Source organism: Bombus vancouverensis, chromosome 13 (assembly GCF_051014615.1).
Source record: "Bombus vancouverensis nearcticus chromosome 13, iyBomVanc1_principal, whole genome shotgun sequence".
NCBI lineage: Eukaryota > Metazoa > Arthropoda > Insecta > Hymenoptera > Apidae > Bombus > Bombus vancouverensis.
In genome coordinates this window covers 11,420,777-11,443,120 of record NC_134923.1, presented here as the reverse complement: position 1 = coordinate 11,443,120, position 22,344 = coordinate 11,420,777, and the positions used below count along the sequence as shown (strand labels likewise).

At 46.5% G+C, this 22,344-nt stretch overlaps 1 protein-coding gene and 1 long non-coding RNA gene across 2 annotated transcripts in view; both read right to left on the bottom strand.

Moving 5' to 3' along the window:
* The window catches only part of LOC143303503 (uncharacterized), a 206,404-nt gene that overhangs the window by 128,986 nt on the left and 55,074 nt on the right, over positions 1-22,344 (bottom strand). The gene's annotated exons all lie outside the window — the stretch shown is intronic.
* Positions 908-7,593, bottom strand: LOC117164804 (uncharacterized). The gene is given in 5 exon segments (XM_076623930.1): positions 908-1,030; positions 7,229-7,292; positions 7,294-7,337; positions 7,339-7,456; positions 7,547-7,593. Coding segments are annotated over 5 exon segments (396 nt in total).

Here is a 22,344-nt window from a genome sequence, read left to right as displayed (position 1 = left end):
TGCGAGGCAAAGATGGGAGAGGTTCGTTGGGGTGGCGTGGAGGGGCAGCGAAGAAGGTGGCCAAGCCAGAGAGAAAAGAAGAAGGAGAAGAAAGACAAGGTGGAGGAGGCGGAGGAGGAGGAGGAGGAGGAGGAGGGCACGTTGGCGTCGCCTGGAATGCCCGCGGACCACGAACGGTGCCGGTACGACGGGTTTACCTTTTACAGCCTACCTACCGGTCGTTTCACTGCGACTGCACCTTCCACGTCTGCGTTACCACTCTTTTTCGCCGTCGAATTTCACCTGGCCGGATAAAGAACGCGGATAGTTACGCGGCTTCTCTCTGACCTCTGCGTTTCTTTCGGTTTTGTCCATGACTACCCTCACTTTTTCCTTCTCTTTCTTTTCTTCGTTTTTCTCTCTTTTTTTTTTTAATTACAAACAGTAGGTACGTGGAGAATGTTCGAGAGAAGAAGTTGTATCCAGCGTTGTATCTAGATTCCTTTGTACATTTTTTATAAGCAACTACGACATGAAACGTTCATTTTTACGATCGCTAACGAGCTTCCTGATCGACGCTTTCAACGCGTATTGGATATTAAAAGAGCGCTGTACGTTGCACGCACGACGTTGCACGAACTTGAAAAAGATTCGAATCTTCAAAACGTTGTCCCAGGTGTATAAATTGTATACAGATGTCACATTATCTTCTCTCGAAGGAGGAAAGGTGCTATTATTTCGCACTGTTCTCGGTTTACATCGGTGGCTTAATTATTAACACTCCGGCTGGAATTAATTAACCTAGCCCGACGCGTTTCGAAAGAATGGCGGAGAAGGACGGAAAGACGGGCGAACGAGGATGAGGTAACTGCAAGTATCATCGCGTAGATGTCACAATTTCCACGATAATGTTTATTCATGATCACGATTAGCCACTTACCACGCAGCCTATCGCTCCGTGCAGCGTGGCTCGTGAATTTTCATGGGCCATTACTTTCTCGTTCTTGAGAATCGATCCGATCTTGATGCACGAAGCCCAGTCTCTCTCCCTTTCGAGTCAGCAGAACCGTAGAATCGCAGATCCGTTCTACAATCGCAAAAAATTTGCCGCAATTGAGTAAGTTTCAGTCGCTATAGTCGTTGCGGCTATAGCCAGGGGATGGTTTATTCGAGAGACAACCTTGGATCGAAAATAAGATCCAATAATTGAATACTCGTAGGTAATAAGAAGATGCGCATCTCGTACAATTTTTCCCCTTGGTCGTTGGACGCTCTCAAAACCTTCGTTATCGTATAAAATCTTCAGCTACCCAAGCGATTCGCAATTTTCCTTAATTCGAAAAAAAAACGTAGACGAGATCGCCATGCGCGACGAACTAGCGTCTTAATCCGGAGACCTGGCACGCCACCCACGTGCTCGCGGCTCGTTAGATGACAGACGCAATTTGACCCATTAGCACAATCGCACAACGTGGCTAACGGAACCGGCGGAGGCGCAGACCGGAAAACAGCGGCGCGATTCAGAATGCCAACGCGTGCCGCATCGCGCTCGCCTTGCCCTGTATGTCCATATACGCGACCAGTCGCCTCGCTCACCTACGAGTACTGAGGCGTGCGTGCACGCGCTCCCACGAAAAGGAATTTCTCTTGGACCAAGACCTGGCAAAAGCTTGGTACCGACGACAGGATTAGCCTGGCTGTCCGATGAGTCTACCATTAAGATCTTCGACCTCGACCAAGCGGAGAGATCCGACATTGCCACAGAGGATACAATACGTGGCAAGCTAACGATCGTTTATCGAGATGAAAAGTGGGCAACGGCTCGTTTCGCTATTAATCGGGCCGAGGGGCCGGTGAAAAGGAGCAGGTAGCCAGAGCGTCGAATGAGAAACGCGGCCATCACGGGCAGACGCGTGTAGAAAAGAAGAGCATCGGACAGGTCCGGTTTGTCGAACGTGGGCGCGATGCCCTCTTCTCGCAATGATCCCCGCGATCTACACACAGAGAGATCCTGTACCCTTGTCACCGGCTGCTCCTCCAGCCCCCCTTTCAAGGATTTCGGATGAAAGGTTGGCGAGCGGCCGAGCGGCCGAGCGGGTGAACGCACCCTGAAAGCCAGGACGTTGTCCCTAGACGCCTACGTGGGTTTCGTCTGGATCTGTACAGGCCGGCTATAGGCTAAACCGCGGCAAGGACCCGCGGTGAATTTCTAAGAAAGGCTATGCAATTTTCGAGGCCTGTTCCGGAGCGGTCTTGTTAGCCGACACGCGAAAATTTATCACCCCGTCGTCGTTACAAGCGGCTAACTATCTCTCGTGCTCCTCGCGCCGACCGGATAGGGTATCATCATCAGCGCGTGATGAGCACCGTGGATGTAATGAACGGAATTACTTCGATGGAAAACTTCGTGTATCATTCGAGCGCCGTTGGACGCGGCGAGATTGAGTTCTTCTGTCTGCGGATGACGCTCTAGGTCCTGCAGGATCCAACGAGAACAGCAGAATTTTACAGACGCGTCTCGATAACCATAGCAATAGATGTCAACGACTTTGTCCATTTGCGACTGTTTTACAACGTTTCTCTATCGATTACAGCATCGGAGCGTCTTTGTTGCATTATCGCCACGAGTTGCATCAGCCAAACTCACATACTCGGACGATATTTTATTCCTCGCATTTTCGTTCGAACGAGAGGATTAACTGGAACTTGTTAACAGACTGTCGGTCGGCCAGGACGATTTGGCCACGCCAAATACGATTATTCACCCCGAATAGCCCCCGTCCTTCGTGGACGAAGAAGGCCTCGCGAGGCTTCGTTTCGACTTATCGTTTTATCTCAATCGGCGAATCTAAGAAGCCAGAAACTAGCACTTTGGCGTGGAAGAAAGCCGGATCAGGCCAAGTTCGTTTACCAAGCGGGCCAAATCAAACGAACGAGCGACAAGCAAGGAATTCGTGCGACGAAGACGACGCGATTCTCGTCGTACTGTGTCTTCGCTCGTGTCAGATTGAACGGATGGCAGACGAAAGAGAAACGACGAAAACATCCCCGCACGAGGGAATGCGGGGATCAAGTTGTCTCGGGACTTTTCTAATCCCGCGACACGTTGGAATTAAAACGGCTTGTCCGAGATGTCGTCTTCGATTTAAACTATGGTCTCTTTGGAAGATGAACGACGCGACGTGGACATAAATATAGAGCATTTCCAATTCCATTCTCGCTTCTTCTCTTTCCGTTACTAAACGGACGACGTTCTCTGCTGGGGATCGAACTATACGGCGTGCAAGTTCTTTCAATTACAAAGCCATCGAAACGTCAAAAAGTTTACGCAACGTTGGAACTTGATAAATCATGGTCGAAAAGAAAGTTGGAATGTCCTATTCTTTGGATAATTTGCCGGGAACGATCGCAGATCGCTGCGAGCTGCGATCCGTCGTTATCGAAAGAACGGTCGATAAATTACGTCTATTAGGGAACAATTAAAAGAAGGAAACAGGTAGCCAGTCTCGTCGGCTTGGGCGAAGAACAATGCGGCAGGGCGAAGTTTGCGCGGTTCGTGTTCAGGTCACTGGTGCGCAGGCGGACCGTTAGGAGTGGAACATTGTGCATAGCCATGGGCATAATCTTAACTTCTAAGAAACGACCACTCATTGATCCTAGGCTCTACTATAGACGACGACATAGGTCACGTCCACATAACGGTCACCACCGGAGAGGACACGTGCCTTTAAACTCACGGCTCGGGCTAATCAACTTGACACCAGCAGGAACTGCTATTGTAATCGGACCGCCTGCTGCGCTTTTCTTATACAGAAACTCTTGTCCATAAGAGAATTTAGTCGTCCACAGGGATACTCGAATACTTTCGTCGATGGCTCTCCATGGGTATTGTCTTTTCACTGAGTAATGCAGTAGTACGTGGTAGGTGGATTTGTTGCAGGATGTGAAATTTATATTTCTCGATAGCTTCTAAAGATATTGGCGTAATACGAGAATTGTTCGGAACTCGCGAGTAACGATAGAAATATACAGCGTAGCATAGATAAGAAACCGATCAGAAAAATTAAAAGTATTCCACGTTTGGTTTCTGTCTTAAAACTACACGCGTATCGTAGATACCAAACGCGTTCGCGTCTAAGTATAATCAATTTGAGCCACAAGGACGAGCAAGCTAACAAGCTTTTTTATCACACTACTCGGACAAGCTTCGACACAGTCGATATCCCGCACGACGTACTACTGACCAGTAACCTGTCGACGGATCGAGGATTCACGATCGGAAGATCATGTATCAAGCATACACGTTTTCCCATCGTTCTTTACCACGAGACCTGAACAGACCTCTGACGGCAGGGCAGCGCTTCGAATGATACATAACGTGTCACGATATAATAGGCCTTCTCGACCGTCTATTTCTGTTGCATAAAACGATCCACTCGAGCCGATCGAGTAGATGCCATAAGATAACGTGTCTGCCTAAAAGTCGCAATCGATCAAACCATTGTAAACCTATTTTTGAGACTCGACGTCAGCGGAACGGGACAAGGCTCGTAGACCGTGTACGTTCGCGCGTGTGATTGATGGAATACTGTTGCAAAGTGAGACGCGATACTTTGGTCGTGGTCGGTGGGAAATTAAACGCGTGCGTGCTCGTAAATTTGCCGTTAGTAATATAAGTTTTTGTTAATTCGTTTTATAATTTCTGCACCGAGCATTACCTGCATCCTATAAAGTTCTATTACCCGTGATTCGCATAACTTAATCGCAAACAAATACCCGTTAACCGTTAGCCTGAAAAGATGTAGCAGGTACGATCAAGATGCAGGAACACGAAGGAATTATACATTTTCCGTGAAACCCATTTTCACGCGTGATTAATATTTTACAAAGCAGACACGTATCCCAGTTCACGGCGTCCGTAGGTCGCGTATTCAAGCATGCACGTAACTTAACGCTGATTTCTTCGCGAACGAGCGAAAAGGAACAGGTGAAACGACAGCCGGCATGGGAACATCCTGTCCAAGATCGCCCGGGGTCGATCGCGTTGCAAACCGCGTGATCCATGAAGCACAATCCATCAAGTTACAGTTACTTACTGGCGGGCGACGTGTTATCAATCGATAACAGACGATAACACGAGCAAACGTCCTGACCACTGGCAATTACCGGCCACGGTTATTTACCGAGCCTTTGACGAATGAAAGGCATGCAAGATGATATTCCACGATGAAAAACTACGATAGGCGGTGCTCGGTTTTACCCACAGACGCGTTTCGTTAATGATAGATGGACGTCCGAGAGTCGCAGCTTCGATCGAACGATTTAGGATAACCTTTTCTCGATTAGAACGCGAAAATTTTCTTGCTTTTCTTACTTTTGGGATACGATCGGACAAATAGAATAATTCGTAGCTGGTAACGAAGAATTTACCGTTGGTTACGAAGTTTAATTGCCTTGAGATTTAATCGCTCGATCGTTTAAAATTACAGCACGATCGGATCTGACGACTCGGTGACCTTGCGAAGGTCCGAAACTTCTGTTGCAGAAGCGCGATACTCGTCCCGGCAGTTACGTCAACCGAGAGATTTAACGAAAAAGATGGCGCGTGCGTAAGACGACCTGGCAGACAGAGGTCAGATTTTCCGCGTAAACTCGTCCACCGTTAAGTAGCTGGAAGTACGAGCGAGCGCTATCACCGGATCTGGCATAATGATCCATATCGCGCTAGGACGCGGCGCGCGATCCTCCGGACGAGGGTTTATCGCGGAGGCGGACACGCAGGTACGCTCGCTACGCGTCCTTCGAACTAACCAAGTTTCCCGGCGTCTGGTTATGCTAATTATGTATATCGTGCACCGCTATTACTGGGACACATTCGCGTGGCTCGTTAAACGGCCGTGTGTCCCATAAATAATAACTTTATTTTGCACAGGTGGTGGTGTCGGGACCGCCGATAGGATTCTCGAGTACTGGAAACACGGTGGCTGCGTGGGAATTCGAGTTTCTCTGTCGATTCTCGACCGTGGAAAGAACTATGTCACGGGAGGAGGCGAGCTGCGTTTAAACAGCCACAAATTCAGTCTATCGGTGTGGCGGGACCGCATTCCGCTCGGGCAAAAACGCGTAAATTACGCGACGAACGGGCCGTCGTTATTCGAACGAGCGGCTAGCCAACCACGAGAACCCAGCCGGACGGTATTTCGTCTCTTTCTCTCCCTTCGCTCTCTCATAAGTACATAAATTAGCCGCGCGGCCGGCCGGCAAAAAGCTACACGACGGAAGAGCTAACGGGCGACGTCCACGACACGCGAGTGAATCGCGGCTGCACGTGGGAGAGCACAAGCAAATAAAGTACGAATAAAGAATAGAGTCTACTACTGTACTACTTGGACGGCCGTGCAGCATCATTAGCCGCGACGTCCAGCTTCTGATTTCCTTCCTTCGCTCCCCTTTGCTCCCTTTCCAAGCGAAAACCGCTTCCCTCCTGCTATCCGAGACGAGCCTCGACGTTTTGTATGTTAACACGCGATACGCTTCGCTCGTACTGTTCACTGTTCGGCTAGATACGCCGCTTGTTTGCGATTTCCCTTCGCGACATTTGCGTGCGAGTTATGAAAAGAGGGTTGAGAACAAGCAGCATGTTTGATTTTTACCAAGCCTCGGCTTCGCTGTAGCTTGTTCGCCGGTTGCAAGGTTTCGATTCGATTGACCTTTTTGCCAAATGCATACACTTTCGCTCATCCCACGCAGCCGACGCCGATTTCTCTCTACACGACGGTGTCAACGTGTCCTTTGACGCGAACGGTAATTAGATGCTTTGAATTAGAATTTCTTTTCTAGAGTAACATTCCTGTGTAGCGGATGCCTCGCGCTGGTTCCGTTTAACGAACGAATAACTATTTCGCTTCTATTTTAAGCGTGAAGCTATTTAACGCGCGCGGTTCTTTCGTTACACTCTGATACTTTACGATTTCTAACGAAATGCATACGGATACCTGTGCATTCCTAATAAGCGCGTACGCTAGCGTTCAGCTAGAAGAGGGTTAAGAGCTAAAGGGTCAAACGTACGGCAAGTTGCGATGCAACGTCAACGAGACCGCTGCAGAGGCTCGTCAGTGCCAACGTGCATCGCTACGACGAAAAGTAGCCGATACTCGGGTCGTTGACTCGAACAGGACGCAAGGGATCGACAAACAAAGTAAGGGATAAGCAGGGATAGGGAAGAACGTGGCCAGTGGCGTATACGTACTACGTAGCCACGGCTCGTAAGCGGAGAGCGGCCAGCATCATTAGCCAGAACGTCCAGTTGGCGATTTCCGTCTGCTCGTTTGTGGGACGAGACGCTCACGGGCTGCAACGTGGCCTCGGCGAAGGTGGGGGCTGATCGCCCTTATCGGGTAAGGGGGCCCCCGGACGACGCTCGATGGTTCGTACGGTGAATGGATACCTGGTACTTTGTTCTCGGTTCCCGGTACTCCTGTGCAGCCGGTGCTCTCTCGCCGAACATTCGAACACGAGTTCGATGACCCTTCGACTTCGCAGACCACGGACCGCGCGCCCCGTCTACGTTCGAACGCTGCGCCGCGCCGCACCGATGGCCAGGGCAGCGCCCATCTGTGACTCTCCGAACGACCGACACCACCCCGTTATACATCTGCCTCCGGGATTCCGCGATTCGTTAACATTTTTGCCGAATCGCTCCCTTCGCCTTCGTCAGACCAGATCAACGGAACGACGCGCGATGCGAGAATCGAACGGGAACTGGCACCGGAGATCGTTTCGGTTTGACGAAACAGGTTTCTTATCTTTCCTGCTTCCGAAGTTGTCGATCGTAAATGACGACCACGTTTAATTATAGTTTTCGGAGATTTCGAATTTGTTACTACCGGAGAAGATTAGCGGAGTGTCTCATCGGAGCAACAGGTCCTTTGATCATAGGATGTTCGAGATATCGGATCTTAACGAAGTAGAAGATACGAAGAGACCAAACAAACAACCGGTATCGACCATACATCGAGAAATTAATTATAAAGTTATTTAAATTTCGATTCGTTCGATGCTCGAGGCTTACCTTAGCTCTTAAAATAAACTGCTTTACATGCATTTCGAGTATCGCCAAACGACGCGAGGATATATTAAACGTCTATGAGAGAAAATTAATCACGTTCGATAATTTTACGTAAACGAATCTAGCTTTCGATCACGATAAGGAACTCCATAAATACGCACGTAGAACTGCAACAACGCGAGGACTTTGGGACTCCCGTGATGCTGTTCGGACAAACGTGCGCCCCTAAACGCAAAGAACAGCCGCCGCTAAACTAAATCTTGAGCGATCGCGAAACCTAGATTTCGCGAGGACATCCATCAAATAAATCTCGTAATTTAGCGATTAAGCGAATGACGAACGCGTTGAGAGATTGCGGAAAGAAGTTTCCTATTCAAAGGAACGCCATTGATAAAGTTTCGCTCGGATGAGGCCTGCACATTGTCTTTTAAACCGAGCATGCCATTAGGAGAATAGTGCGCGTAGTCGAACGACTGCGATGTTAATGTCTAAAGTATGTTTCCTCTCGCACGTACCGCTTAATGGCCAGCGTTCCTAAACTGGAAGAAAGGATCGAGCTTGGAGTCCGGCACGAAGCCAAGTATCCAAGCTCTCCAGACCAGACCTTGCTCGATTCAATGGCATCGGAGTTATCGGCGAACATCGTCCGGCACCATTGCCACGAAAAAGCGTTCCACGATTAACCTTAAGTGCCGCTTTGATCTGCTGATGCCAATAGACAGCGAAACTCTCGTCGGTGGTTAGCACGAGGAGATACCGGGTGAAAGCTCGTTTTTCCTGCGGCGCGACAAAATTCTTTTCGAGTTCTATCCGTAGGTAATCAAGCGAATACGCGAAAGGTAAATTTGGCGCGGAATAACGCGCCTGATCTCAAGGCTATCTAACGTTTATAATTTCCGATTCAATTTTCATTTTCATCGACTGGGTTGTGGTTTTAATCGAGGCGATCGATTATCGCGATATTCGATACAGCTATATCCGTTCCGACAAATAAACAAGCTGATTCACGGTCAAATTATTCCGTAAGAAAAGTAACCGTATTTTATACGAAACAAAACGAAGACCTTGCGCTTCGTACCTTGCACAGCGTACGATTACGAGGTTTATTTGTTAAATTCGAAGAAACAAAAATACCGCTCGAATCGATTAAACAATTTCCCATTTGCACAGAGCGTTAAGAAGAAAATGAACACGGTACGCTTAATACCTCAAAATTTTTAGCGAATCGACCGAACAACGTTCCTTCGTCGACGATAACTCATGCAGTATGAAACTCGAACTTCGAAATCACGTACACTCGCGTAGCCAGGGAGAATGGAACGCCCCTCGAATAACATTCTCGCGTATCGACGAACGCGCACCCTATCCAACCTGCGAATCGCTCGGAACGCTACCACGACCCGATTACGTACGATGACGCTATCTAATCCCAGTCGAACGATGACGTTTCGTAGGAGAAGGCGAAAATGTGCGCGCATGCACCCAACACCGACGTTCCGATCGTTTGGAAATCGGAATCGGGCGTAGAATCGAGTCGATCGCGCACCGGACATCGGGCGAATCGCTGTCGTCGCGCGTAGTCCACTCGTAAATCTCGTCGAAAGCAGAAAAATCATGGCGTGCAGAGGAGAAGGTGCGTGAGGCTAGTGAATTTTGTATGGGCGTGTCAGGGCCGTAAACCTTTAAAATACGATGTTCCCGCAGTGGACACGTTAATTGCTACGTAGAATCGCCCGGATGAAAGCGGCCGTTGATAAATTGCGTTGTTAAGCCATCGTGTACGAAGTACAGCGTTATCCACGCGATACGTGTTCGTGTCTATGATCGCGCGTGTGTTGCTCACCTGGCCTGATCTTTCGGCTCTGATAAATCGTCCGCCGAAGGACTGAGAGGTCCATCGACGACCTCGAGAAGTCGCCTCTCTCGCCGATGCTGCCTCCAACGGGCGAATACGCGGTTACACACGCGCCGATCGCGCTCTCTCACCCTTCCTTCCTTCCTTCCTTCCTTCCTTCCTCCCTCCCTCCCTTTTCCGTCAGACTCTTTTGCTCCGACAACGGCGGCGCGGCGGACCGATCGAGGATTCCTACGGGAACGCTCTCTCGACGTCGCGTCGCGGCGCGCCGTGCTCGAGAGCATCGCCGGCATGGCCGACAGATAGGCATGCGTTGAATGCATAACATTTTTATCTGATCGGAAGGAACGTGGAGACGGCGAAATGCGAACGACCGGGCGAACGCCCGAAACCTGGAAGTAAAAAGGATTCAAGGACGCCGAGGATGCAACACGACATTCAGGGATTCGGAGTCGAAGCGGTAGGAGGGTTCGACTACCTCGCTGACTATTAACAGATCGCAACGATCAATGATGCAAGTAACAGTTTCACGGCTCTCCTCTACTTGCGTCTAGCACTGTTTTTCTTTTGTTTCTTTTTTCTTTTTAATCGATGAATTTTCACGTTCTAATCGCCGATTGCGTTCAACGTATCTACCGATAAAACGAAATTATCGATTCTACATCGTTAGCTTTCTATTCTTCGAATTGAATTTCATTCCGGTACCTGAAATCAATTGCTTCGCGGAATAAAATTTATTTGGCATTTCTAATTGATTTCCTTTATCAGCTATCCCTTATTACACCATCTCATAGATCGCATCTCTAATTACTCGCATACTCTGCTCCAAGACGATAATTGATACGAGAAACGTAACAGAGCGTAATTAGAACGCGTATCTTGTATATAATTTTCGCTTTTATACCATAATATCTATTTTCCTATCGAGAAATACGAGGAACATCAGGAAGGAAAAGGCTACCATTCACCGGTGCTCGGCGGAACGGCATCGACAGAACCGCGTTTATTGCCTCGGTTTCTCCTTCAATGACTCGCAAACGCAACCGACCACCATGATTTACACGGAACGCCAACTCTTTCCGGAACATTTCGTCGGGAATTCCGCAACGCGGTAAAATTCAAATCGTCACGCTTCACCGAGAAAAGTGGCAACAGTGAATTTTCACCGAGAAACTTTCACTCGCGTTAACGCGATGCTCTACGAAATTCAAAACCAGAATCTTGAATCCATCTTCTTGAAAATCAGACATCTTACTCGGATGCAAATTCAACTGCCGATACGTAAGGTATCGATTTCACGAATAGCAAAAGCGACTCGATGCTCGAATAAATGCGCTACCTATACATATACACAACGTACAAGGCGCGTTGATGTTGCTCAACCTCGGCTACTCGGTATATGTGTTGAGGTACGTTCGCACAATAGAGTGCAACACAGTCGTACGGTTCTAGATGCAAAAACGAAGGCAGAAACGAACGACAAGATTGGTCGTCAACGTGGAGACCGTGACAAAGTGACCGAGGTTAATAAACACGGTGAACGGTCACGGAGGACTGGTTAGGATCTCAGCTTGCCACCAATCTCGCCAGCGAAATTCCACTATAATAGGAGGATGACCTACCGCTCGATGACGTAATATCTTCCTAGACTTTTAATGGAGCTTCGTAACTATGTGGTCTGCCGTCTGATACCGCCGACACCTGCAACCTTATTCGTGCTGGCTCGCGTCCCCTCCATCGCTCGCAGATAACTGCAGAACGTTTCCTTCGATCGAACGTGACACGATGTAGAAGAGCTTTGCGGCACGCAAGATGAACGGGTTATCAGATTCGATTCTCTGCTGCAAGCTCCGATTGTATTCCGTAGCGCGTGTATTCGAAAGCGTTGCAGCGTATTCGTATGCGCTCGTGCGTGTACTTGTCGAGCGAGGATTTACGTTTGAAATTTTTTAGCAGATCCATCGAAGTCCGTGTTGCGCTTCTGTATCTTCGAATCTCGATATTCGCTTTCGCGAGAAAGCGTACTTTTCTCAAGTTTAGAGATGCAACTTACTTCGCTGCGATTTCTTTGCAGGCGAATCACAGCGAGGTTCGTGAGTATGGTGCGAATTTGAGTCTACCTGGATATATTTGTATTTGTTGGAGAAGATCGAAGACGAGATGAACGATCCGCGATGTTGTCAAGTACGATTATACGGCAAGTAGAGTTAATAGAGGTGTCGTTGGGGACTTTCGAGTGATACGTCGATTGGAATTTACGAGAGGAATTCTGTTGTAACCTTTTGATGTCGATCTAATCTGATTGGACGAGACGATCGAGTTTAATAGATACGCGACTTTTTTTCAATAACGATCTTCTTTCACAGAGATTCGTATACCGATCAGTGGTGCGTTTCTACCAAATCGTACAAGAAACATTCTCAGTGAATTATACTGCCGATTGTTAACTAAATAGATCACTTTCCTAGTGTTAAACGTTCCCAGGATTCATTTCGCGTTGCAGCATCGTCGCGATCGTTATCATCCATGCGAAGAAACATTCGATAAAATTGAAAAGCTATTTAACATGGAACAGCGTTTGGAAATAAGCAACGACTCCGCAACTTTCCGTGAGATATTTATATTGCAATTTCGTTCTCACGAAGATATATAACTTTTAACTGAATCTCGAATCCACTGGTTTTTATTACGCTATTGTTGAAATTTACTCGCTTCGGCTAATTGCCAATTAATACACATTCAAATCAGATGCTAGTCCGATTAGTTTTTCCATATTTTCTAACGCTCGAGTCGCTTTGAAAAATATAAGATCGAATGGTTCAGCGACATTTCACGTTACGTAACACGTGACAAGTTGCGCGTTCCAGATGTAATCGCGAAATTCTCTAGAAATAATTGCCACAAATCACCGATGACAGTATTCTACGTTATTCGGATTTTTAGCGAATTCAGTTCTGCATTACGTCCACCCACTGGTTCGCGAATGATCCAGTAGAATAGATCTAATGCGCGGAATATTAGACTCGGGAATTGCCATTCCTCTGCACCGTTGGCTCCAGCTGCGTATGTATATCGTGAGTTTATGACACGACGCGTTAAACGACAAAAAGATCGACGTTAGGAAACCCACGGAATCGACAGAGATACAAATGGACATCGTTGATCGGGCAGTTCATAAAAATTACGATATTCTAAATACCAATAATAGATACGTGATTCTATGTACTTGAAAACTAAAAAATATATGCAATATATGAAAGATACGTAAAAAGAAATAAATTTAAAGAGAAAGTCAAAGCGTATCCGAGTCTATTACAGATTCGTAATTATCAAAATTGCTCGGATCAGAAGATTCGCCGTCATTTGCACGTGGTTATTACTTAAGAATGTTCATCGGGCCAGAGTTCGTAATACCATCTCGGTTAACAAGCGATACACGCGATTATTACTAATCGAAGCAAGCTTCCTTGTAGCAACGTTTAACTGTCCAGTTGAACCATCGACGATTACTACCAGATCAGAACCGCGGAAGGACGCACTTAGGCGATTGGTCTCGGATCCGTCAATTGACCCATACTGGATAAACGTTCTTGCCCCGTGGGTACCGTAAAAACGACGTTGCACCGTTAAAGGGATCCACGGGACGCGCGTTCGATCGGTGTGGGACATCGAGCGCAACGTCGCTAACGACCCGATAAAGCCCCGTTGATGAAGACCGCAGCGTCGATCGAACGTAATGAAGTATAATTGAACTTGGCCAAGTAACTGTCCAGTCGCTTTAATCCACGAACCCGCCGCCTGGCAAACGGTGGGTCAGTGACTTCCATTATTTGGACACTACCGTGTAACAAGAAAAGAATAACGGGAAAGTTATACGATTAAATCGTCGATAGCCAAATGTTTTCTTACCGGAAATCTGTTGCGTTTCCATAGGCGCTTTTAACTAAACGTCTCGTACTCAGAAGTTGCAACAGACACCTAAGCACCGTATCTAATCGAGTACGCCGAACATGCACGATATTTGCACGTGTCTAGTCACTGATAAGAAATCTTAATTCAGGGTGGAACAGATAATGTACGTTTCACGACCGTGCCGCGAATCGAATGGATAGGCTACTTGTTAATCTAACACCGAGTTAATCATAATTAAAGCAAAAGATTCCCGGTTATAGCTGCGTGTCCTCTTCGTCTCGCGACACCGTGTTTGATATACGATGTACATATATATTCGTCGTTAATTTCTGCGACAGTAACTAATACTCTGGTCGAGAAGGTGTGCGCTAGTCGGTGCGCATGAAACGGCGAGGAAAAATTCCTCGTGCTGCTCGCAAGATTTACCGACGATCTTGGCGAAACGTTGGTTTCCTAGACGCTGCGAGACTTTTACGCAGCAAGAAGCGTAATCAATTTCGAAGTAAAAACTTGCGCCTGTACATTGATTTATTTTAGGACGACCCGACTGTAGCGGCTTGATGAATTTCGATAGGATGCGGCTATAGATACGCCTCTATCGATACCAGATTTCGTGACGTAGCGTCCATACGCAGAAGAAAATACGCATTTGCCAAGATCGATGTGAAAATCCAATGGAGGACGACGGCTACGAAACGACAATGCGAAATTACGCGATCGATCCGCTAAAGGCGAGCCAAGAGCCAGGCTTATTACGAGAATCGTTGCTCGGCTCGATAAATCGTTAGAAAGTGGAACGGTGAGCCACCGGCTGGCAACATTTCCACTTTCGTGGAAGCACGGTCATTTGAAAAAGGAAAGGCCGACTACTCTGTCGAGAATTCTAGTCGTCTGAGGAATTCGGACCGCTGCGCTGTGGAAATTCGGGACGGCTGCGATGGAAGTAGCAGAAGGGTACTGTGCGAACTAGTATGAGACGAGATCTCGTGAAATGCGAAACTATGTGGATTTTCGATCAACTCCTGAACGAGATTCGCAGGCTGCGTGCCTTCGTCCTACCACTGCCGACGATCGATGCGTTTGCTTTTGGTAACTCTTGAACCGAGATTAAAAATCGAAACAGAGATTTCATTTAATCTCTTATCGTTTAATCGATATAAAAAATGTAGAAACGGTAGACACGTGTTTTCGAAGCTGTAGAAATATTTTTAATCGATTATTCGACGTTCTGATCTTTGCCGATAATTTACGGATATGACTATCTCCGTATATAGGCGGCTTTACAGCGGCGAAGCGTACCTGTAAATTGTAAACCGTGCATAGAGGTCGTAAACGCGGCCCCCGATAGACTACCCTCGGTCTCGTGTTCTCGTGGATGAACCGCGACGTCGCGCCTACTGAAATTATCGTTACTCGCCGCTGCGTCGCGAAGTAATTAGCGTGCACGCGTACGCTAGTACATAAAGAGATGAGTCGTGCCGGGGCACGGTTAAAATGATTATGCGGCAATTAAGGTTAATTGACTCGTTTGTACGTGGGGTCCGGTGCCGTGGTGGAGAACGGTTCGGGATTATCGACCCACCGCGTTTCCTACGATTAATATCGAATAAACCATGCAGCCGCTCGAGCGATTTCTGGAATGCCAGGCCATGATTGACGACCTCTCCGCCTGGGAGATTAGTCTCGTCATGGTAATCTCATCAGCGTAGTAGCCAAAATAATCAAATTGAAACGGAAAGTAAAAAAGTTCGCGATTGGCTTCTCTCGCGATTTCAGCGAGAAGGTTTTATGGTGAACCAATTAATAAAGAAGATTATTAATCAGACAGAAGCTATTTTTCAGCGAAAAACGAATTTTAATGAATCTTAGTTTAGTTCCTATATTCCAGAAGGTTTGTAGGCAGGCAGAGGTTTTGGTCATTGCATTACCAGCTACACAAAACCGAATCAGTTAGAACAACTGTTAGAGAAACGGAACCAGGTTCATCGATAGAGCAACGACGCTCGACATATGTAATTGGTCGTAAGCAATGGACTTGCTAGTGTGGCGTACGAAACAGCAGGGACGAGCAAACTGTACATCGAAACAACGGGCCTTCGCGATAGATTCACAAGGAAGAAGCGGCGGTTTCTAACATATGCGGAATTCAGAACCTCTGGATCTTAGATGCAACATTCTGAATAAAACATCGCAGAAACACTGAGCGTTGATTGAAATTATAGTCAGAAGAATAAATGAAGAGACATCGTCGATTGTTCAGCGGCATTGGGTACAACCTCGCAACGCATGGGAGTGAAACCAATATACGCTATAGCTACTACCATTAAATTAAGTCAAAGGTTGCCGTGGTAAAAAACCGTAACTAATTTGTAATTAGTTCTTTGGCCTAAAGTTGTAGCGAATCATCTCCGTATGTATGTACCTGTCTGTTCTTTCTCTCGTTGCACCTCTACCGAAGGATGATTCGCCCGATAATAGAATTGTACGCTACGCATCGAATTGGCCAAATTAAGACGCCGAAAAAGGGGTACTTTATCTAGGATTACGATCTCCTACGTAATTAATGATCCTTTGTACGTGCGATGAAACGTCTAGTCTGTTCGTGTTAAAGTGGCAAGTCATTTTATGAACAAACGACTCTTTAACGTTTAATTTTCTTCAGCCACGAACCGTAATAATAGATACCAACTAAATCGAATCGGAAGTTAGGACACTGTTTGATCTGTATAATTAAAAATTAGCTTGGCAAGATTTTTTACCTATATAACGGGGATATTTTTGAACGATCGATTCGACAACGATCCGAAAACTCGAATAACCCAAGAACGATATCTGGGTAAGAATTTTTAGCGAGTCTGCCAGGCATTCTTTGCCTGTGTATGTACACGTGGACAAAGCTTCGTTCTATGACCAGGCTGCACGCCCAGCAAGAACGCCAGGTTGTGTATAATAGAAAAAGTTAATTGCCAGTTCGCCAAGGAGGGATTTAAACTTCGACCACAGGCGATACTTAATAATGTTTTCTCAATGGTCGAGTTGCACATCCGTTCCTAACTTCAAGACGTTTGCCTTTCTTATAGTCACAAAAAGATATCAACGAGGCGTATTGGGTAAAAACGGTTAATTGTTCATTATAGGTGTATGGAAAAATTGAAAGAAGCAAACAAGACGATGCTACGAATGGTTGATTGGTTTTCATGTTTTACGTTGTACGATGTTCAAATAGCCAGGAGCGCTTTATAAATTAAGATACGCTGACCCTGAAACGAGGTTTAACTAAAGCTAAGTATTTGGTCGATACGAAGCTCCAGATCTAACAATACGAAACAAGTTACTCATAGGCGGTTACTCCGTCGATAATTCGATAACGTGTCTGAAATAAAGTATAACCTCGAAAGATTTTAATATACACGTTTATCTCAAACCTTGTCAATCTTAATTGTCCGTAGTCCTATTATCCTCGTTAGCTGCAACATCATTTTTTCAATCGGCCGATCGATATCGTGTAATTGCAGGCAAGGGGGATAGATAGCACGCATAAAATTGCTGCCTGCCCTTGTTGACCGGGTCGTTGAGCGACTATGAGGCTACTCGTAACGAGTCACCGTAGGAATTTCACCTCGTTGCACGTCGTACGCGGATAAGGTTAGGTCAGGGAGTCGATTAATCCGACACGATCGAAAAAATGAAATTTCCCAGAAGCGGCGCATCCAGCACGACCCCGAGACGCCGCGGTAAACGAATAGAACGGTGGTGCGGAGTATAAATTATTTAAGAAACTCTATCGCGGCATCGCGTAATGGCCGATCATAAATAACGCGCGGCGAAAATACGGGCGTAGTCGTAAAAAAGGACGCATGCGCGCGCTTGCGCCCGTGCCACGGCTGCGCGCGCACCCGGCATCTATTCCTTTTGCCTAATCGCGCGCGCTCGTTTATCATGTGGCGCGCTGTATAAAACAAATATCGCTTGTCACGTTCCCTCAGCCGCGTGATTCGCTCATCACGGAACTGTCCGTTGCTTGGTTGCGTTCGCTCGTCTGTACCAGTCGGTCCGACGCGTCGATGCGCATCCAGGATACACGAATCAATCGTTTACTCTAATTAATTTCGATCGATCTACAGAGACGAACGGTTCCCTTATCGTTACTGCAGTCCCTTGCGGTCCTTCCTGGACTCCGATTTGTTGCGTTTGTTGTGATCGGGTTTGCGATGGATGTGAGTACACGAGCTTGAATAGTAGCATTATCAGTGGTAAGTTATAGCTCTACATACCTAAAGACTTGTTTGTCAGACGAGAGCTTTAGCGATTTGCATTAGCTTTCATTAGGCAAAATACTTGTCATTGGCTTTTATGTATTTTCATTTTCGCGTCGAGGCAAACTTTCGCCTTGTCAGTGGCTTTTACGTGTTTTTCTTTTCAAGTTGAGACAAACTTGCGTACCGTGATCGTCTATCACGTAATGGTTATCCATCGTTGTTAATCGTTTTCGACCTATAATTTACTCGATAAAGAACTACCTGAAAATGTTGAAAAACGTAAAAGCTTAAATCGTGCGAACCAAGGTTTTAGATCGTTGCTCGTCGATCAGAATATCGCTTTTATGCGCTTCACTACCTAACTCGTGTTCACGGCGATGCGTGTATATACTTGAATCAGCGGATTTAACGAAGCTATGTAAATTTAGCGACGTTCGTCAAGCTCGTTCGTAAACAGGACGCGCAAGCAGTCAGCCAGGTGAATTCCCTGTTTGTAGCGAAACGGCGGCAGCGCAGCTATTTTAGGAGTTCTAACTACGAGGACGCGGATGATTACTGTAATCGAGTTTGCGGCGAATTTATTCAGAGGCAGCGGACCTTTTCAGTGAACCTCGGTCTCTTTTTCTTCGTGGACAGGGCATTTAACCGAGGGCGGGACGGGGTAATTTGTCTCTTATGATGAATAGTGGCGAAACGAGGTTCGTACGTTTATGTGGGGCTACCGGTTGAAACTGCAAATGCTGGTGAAATTAGCGTCATTTGTTCGGCAAAATTAATGTCGTTCATTCGCCGAGCACTCGTTTACATTCCGTTTTATCTTGGGATTAATAGGAATGTTCATTAGCGGTCTAATGTCTTTTTTCTTTTTGTCCTTTCGGATAAGAAATGCCGCGAAAGCGCATTCGAGTAGCGAATAAACGTAATTTCGCAATTCTCATCTGGGGTAGAAATTTTATAACAGCGATCGGTGAGATTTAGAAGGAGGGAAGGTACGATTTGTAGAGGAATTCCCCGATAGATGCTAGTTAAGATTCGAAACAAGATAATCGACAATTTTCATGCCGAACGAAGACCTCGTACTTATTGAACTTGTTAATATAGAGCAAACGGTTTAAGGGGATCTTGAGAGATACTTTATGTACTTTCGAACAAAATTAAAGTTCCTTCTACGTAAAGATACTCTAAAGATACTCTATCTACTAACAATCCTTCCTGCATCTACAGACGATAGCAATCCTATTAATTAAGAACATTTACGGCTTACATGTTCACTTTCTACGCAAGTTTCTTAACTCGTTAACGCCAACTCTGTAGAATAGAGAAATAATTGTCGTTCCTTCCCTACAGACGTGGATATAAGATTATACGCTTCAATAGCCATCGTTTGCAATATATCGTGCGCGTGCTATTTTAGATTGCACTTCAGAATTGCGGATTTTTAACGGCGTCGACTGTGCTTGCTCGGAACCGCGGGGTCGCAAAGCCCGGTAGGCCCCCTACAGGGACAAAGTACAGACTGTACAGGCAACCTTTAAATGAAATAGCAAAGAACAAATTAAATTTACTATATAATTTAAGAATACTTGATGCAAAATTTAGAAACATGAATTTCCATTAGCGTTCTTCCAACGAGCGAGGGTAACAACTTACTTAGTCGATATACGAACAAAATACCAACGAAGACTGCACAGCTAGCGCTTCTAGCTGTGACCGGAGAGGAAAGTTGCGTCAGGATGTTCGAAGGACGAGTAGGTGCCAGGATCGAGGGTATAAATTCAGTTTGGCATGGTGGTGGCGTGCAGAGGCCGCACAGCCCCGTTCTATCTCGCCACGACACCCTTCCTCCCCGTCGACCGATGTTGTATCACGGCCGTAGCCGGGGCTGGCGATAGCGTGCCATACCAGCCAGATACCGACCGGTAGACTACAACCATGCAACTATCAATAAGTTTGTATCTGACAAGAGAAGGAATCGGAAAGGGCCTTACATCAGCAAAGCCCATAAAGCCACCCACGGCGAACAATATTTTAGTACGGTAGCAATGCGCGAAACCGGCTCCAACTTCACAGTCAGCTACGCGATCTGTGAAGCCATCCGACTCTGCCGATCGAGCTACGAGCAATGCCCGACCACCTTCCAATTATTTATCAGATTGACTGGCTGCCCGAGTTATATCCCAATAAATACGCCTTCCCAAATATTTTATCAGCCTCTGGCTAAATGCGATTTCCTCCGTGTACCTTCGCTCGTGACGAATAATACCGACAAGACACCGAGTGTACGATACTTTGATTCCGTACGCGAAGGAGCTTTGAAACAAGTAGGATCTTGACAATTTTTTCATTTCATGGAACAAGCTTCCTATTTATGACCGTAATGGAACTAACCAAGCATTCTCGCACACGCGCGACAGAGATCGGTGAAAATACTCGCTAACTTATTTGCGAGGAAACGCGTAGGTATCGTTCGATTCCCTCGAACCTACGGCGAACCACGTTATCGGTCGGCAATTGTGTCCACGGCGACGCGAGTCAGCTGCTGGCCGCTGGCACGACGAGAACTCGTGCCTTTTCACGAGTTTCTGCCGGACGCTCTTAGGCGTGTCGGGCCGATAGTAAGCCGACAAATCGCGCGGCCATTGTGATATCCTTGTCAAACTACTGTTCCGTGGGTTTTCCTTTGATCGCGTGGAACGAAGCACTTGGGCGTTCGGCTGTAACTTTGGCAGATAAGATCTGGACTGCCTGTTACCGCGTGGACGGTTTGAGAAAAATTTTTCTTTCGTCGCGACTATTTTAGTAGCTCCGCGCTGCACTGTTACTCGTTGCAACTCAAAGTGGGTGTTAATGGAATTCGACGTTTTTCCCGCCGTTTCTCAGTCGACGTTTAATAGAACGATCTTGAGAGAAACGATCGCTCGTGAACAGTTTTTATCGTCGTTAACACATTTCTGAAGCTTCTACGTAGCAAAAGGCTGATTTACTCGCCGGGACGTAGGTATCGCTCGAAGTAGGTGTCGAAGAGATTATACGGCATTTTTATTTGCTTCTTTATCGCCATTTAATAGATGAGCGTCGAACAACAGTTAGTTTTTGCTGCCGCGTAAAATATTTGCAAAATTTCTCCGTTACAAAGAGACTGTTGTTTTGCTTGTTCACAGCGTCGTCCCAAGAATTTACAAGTATTTTATTTGCTTCTTTATTGGCGTTTAATAGGGAGCTAACGAATGGTAGTTAGTTTTTGTTACCGTATAAACTGTTTCCGGAGCGCCCACATTGAAAGGACTGGTTTCTAATCTGCGTAGGAGCCTAAAAAGACTGAAAAAGGACTGAAACAGACAATGTTCACCCAACTTCGAACAGTTGGAAAATAATTCACGGTGTGACATTGTCGTCGCTTAGAGAAATCGAAAAACGTTAATTCGTGCGAATGAAACTAATCAAAGAGCGATCCGACTTTAACGAGCAAACGCGCACGGCTAGTACAAACAAAAAATCACCAACGAGAACAAACAGCGCTCAGAAAAGTTGTCTTATTCCTCGTCTGGAAATAGCTCATACCGCAGGCGTTGTACTACCCTTTCTCCCTCTCTCTCTCTCTCTCTTTCTCTCTTCCTCTTCTTCTTCCACTTCTTCTTTCTCTTTGCCTTTAATTAGCGGGCGCGGATTTTTTAAATCGTTTTACACGTAGAGAACGTAACCGGTTGACTGCACCTAAGTACGAGCACATCGATCTCATCCAAAGTCGACAAATCACGGCTGCATTGTGCGAGATCGCGCTCGAACTACCGTCTAACTACCAGATCGTATCCTCCCGGCTGGCTGGTCGAAGGGGCAGAACAGCCTAGGCCACTCGCGGAATGTTCTTAACGAGTGTTCCAACGGATCTAAGGATCTGCTGCTGGATCCCCGACTACCGTGCCGCAATTCGATCTCAGAATCACGAATAGATTAACGTGATTTAATTCGACAAATAGCGGTAGCCTTACAGAATCGTTAAGCCGGCAACGGTGTTGCAACTCATCCGCAGCCTTGACGAAGGCGAAAGCGATCGTTTCGATGACTGGCAGTCGAATTGTGTTTCTCGGTGTCGTATTCGTGTTCGATGATCTTTTGAAAGCTTGTTAAGCCGTATTGTGTAACGGAATACCGAAACGCGAAAGGTATTTTGGTTTCGGAAACCAAATGACGTTCCCTCCATCTCGCCCTCGATTTAAGGGGAACTAAATTAATCTCTCAGATTCGAAATTAGCTTGTTGAACTGTCGCTGT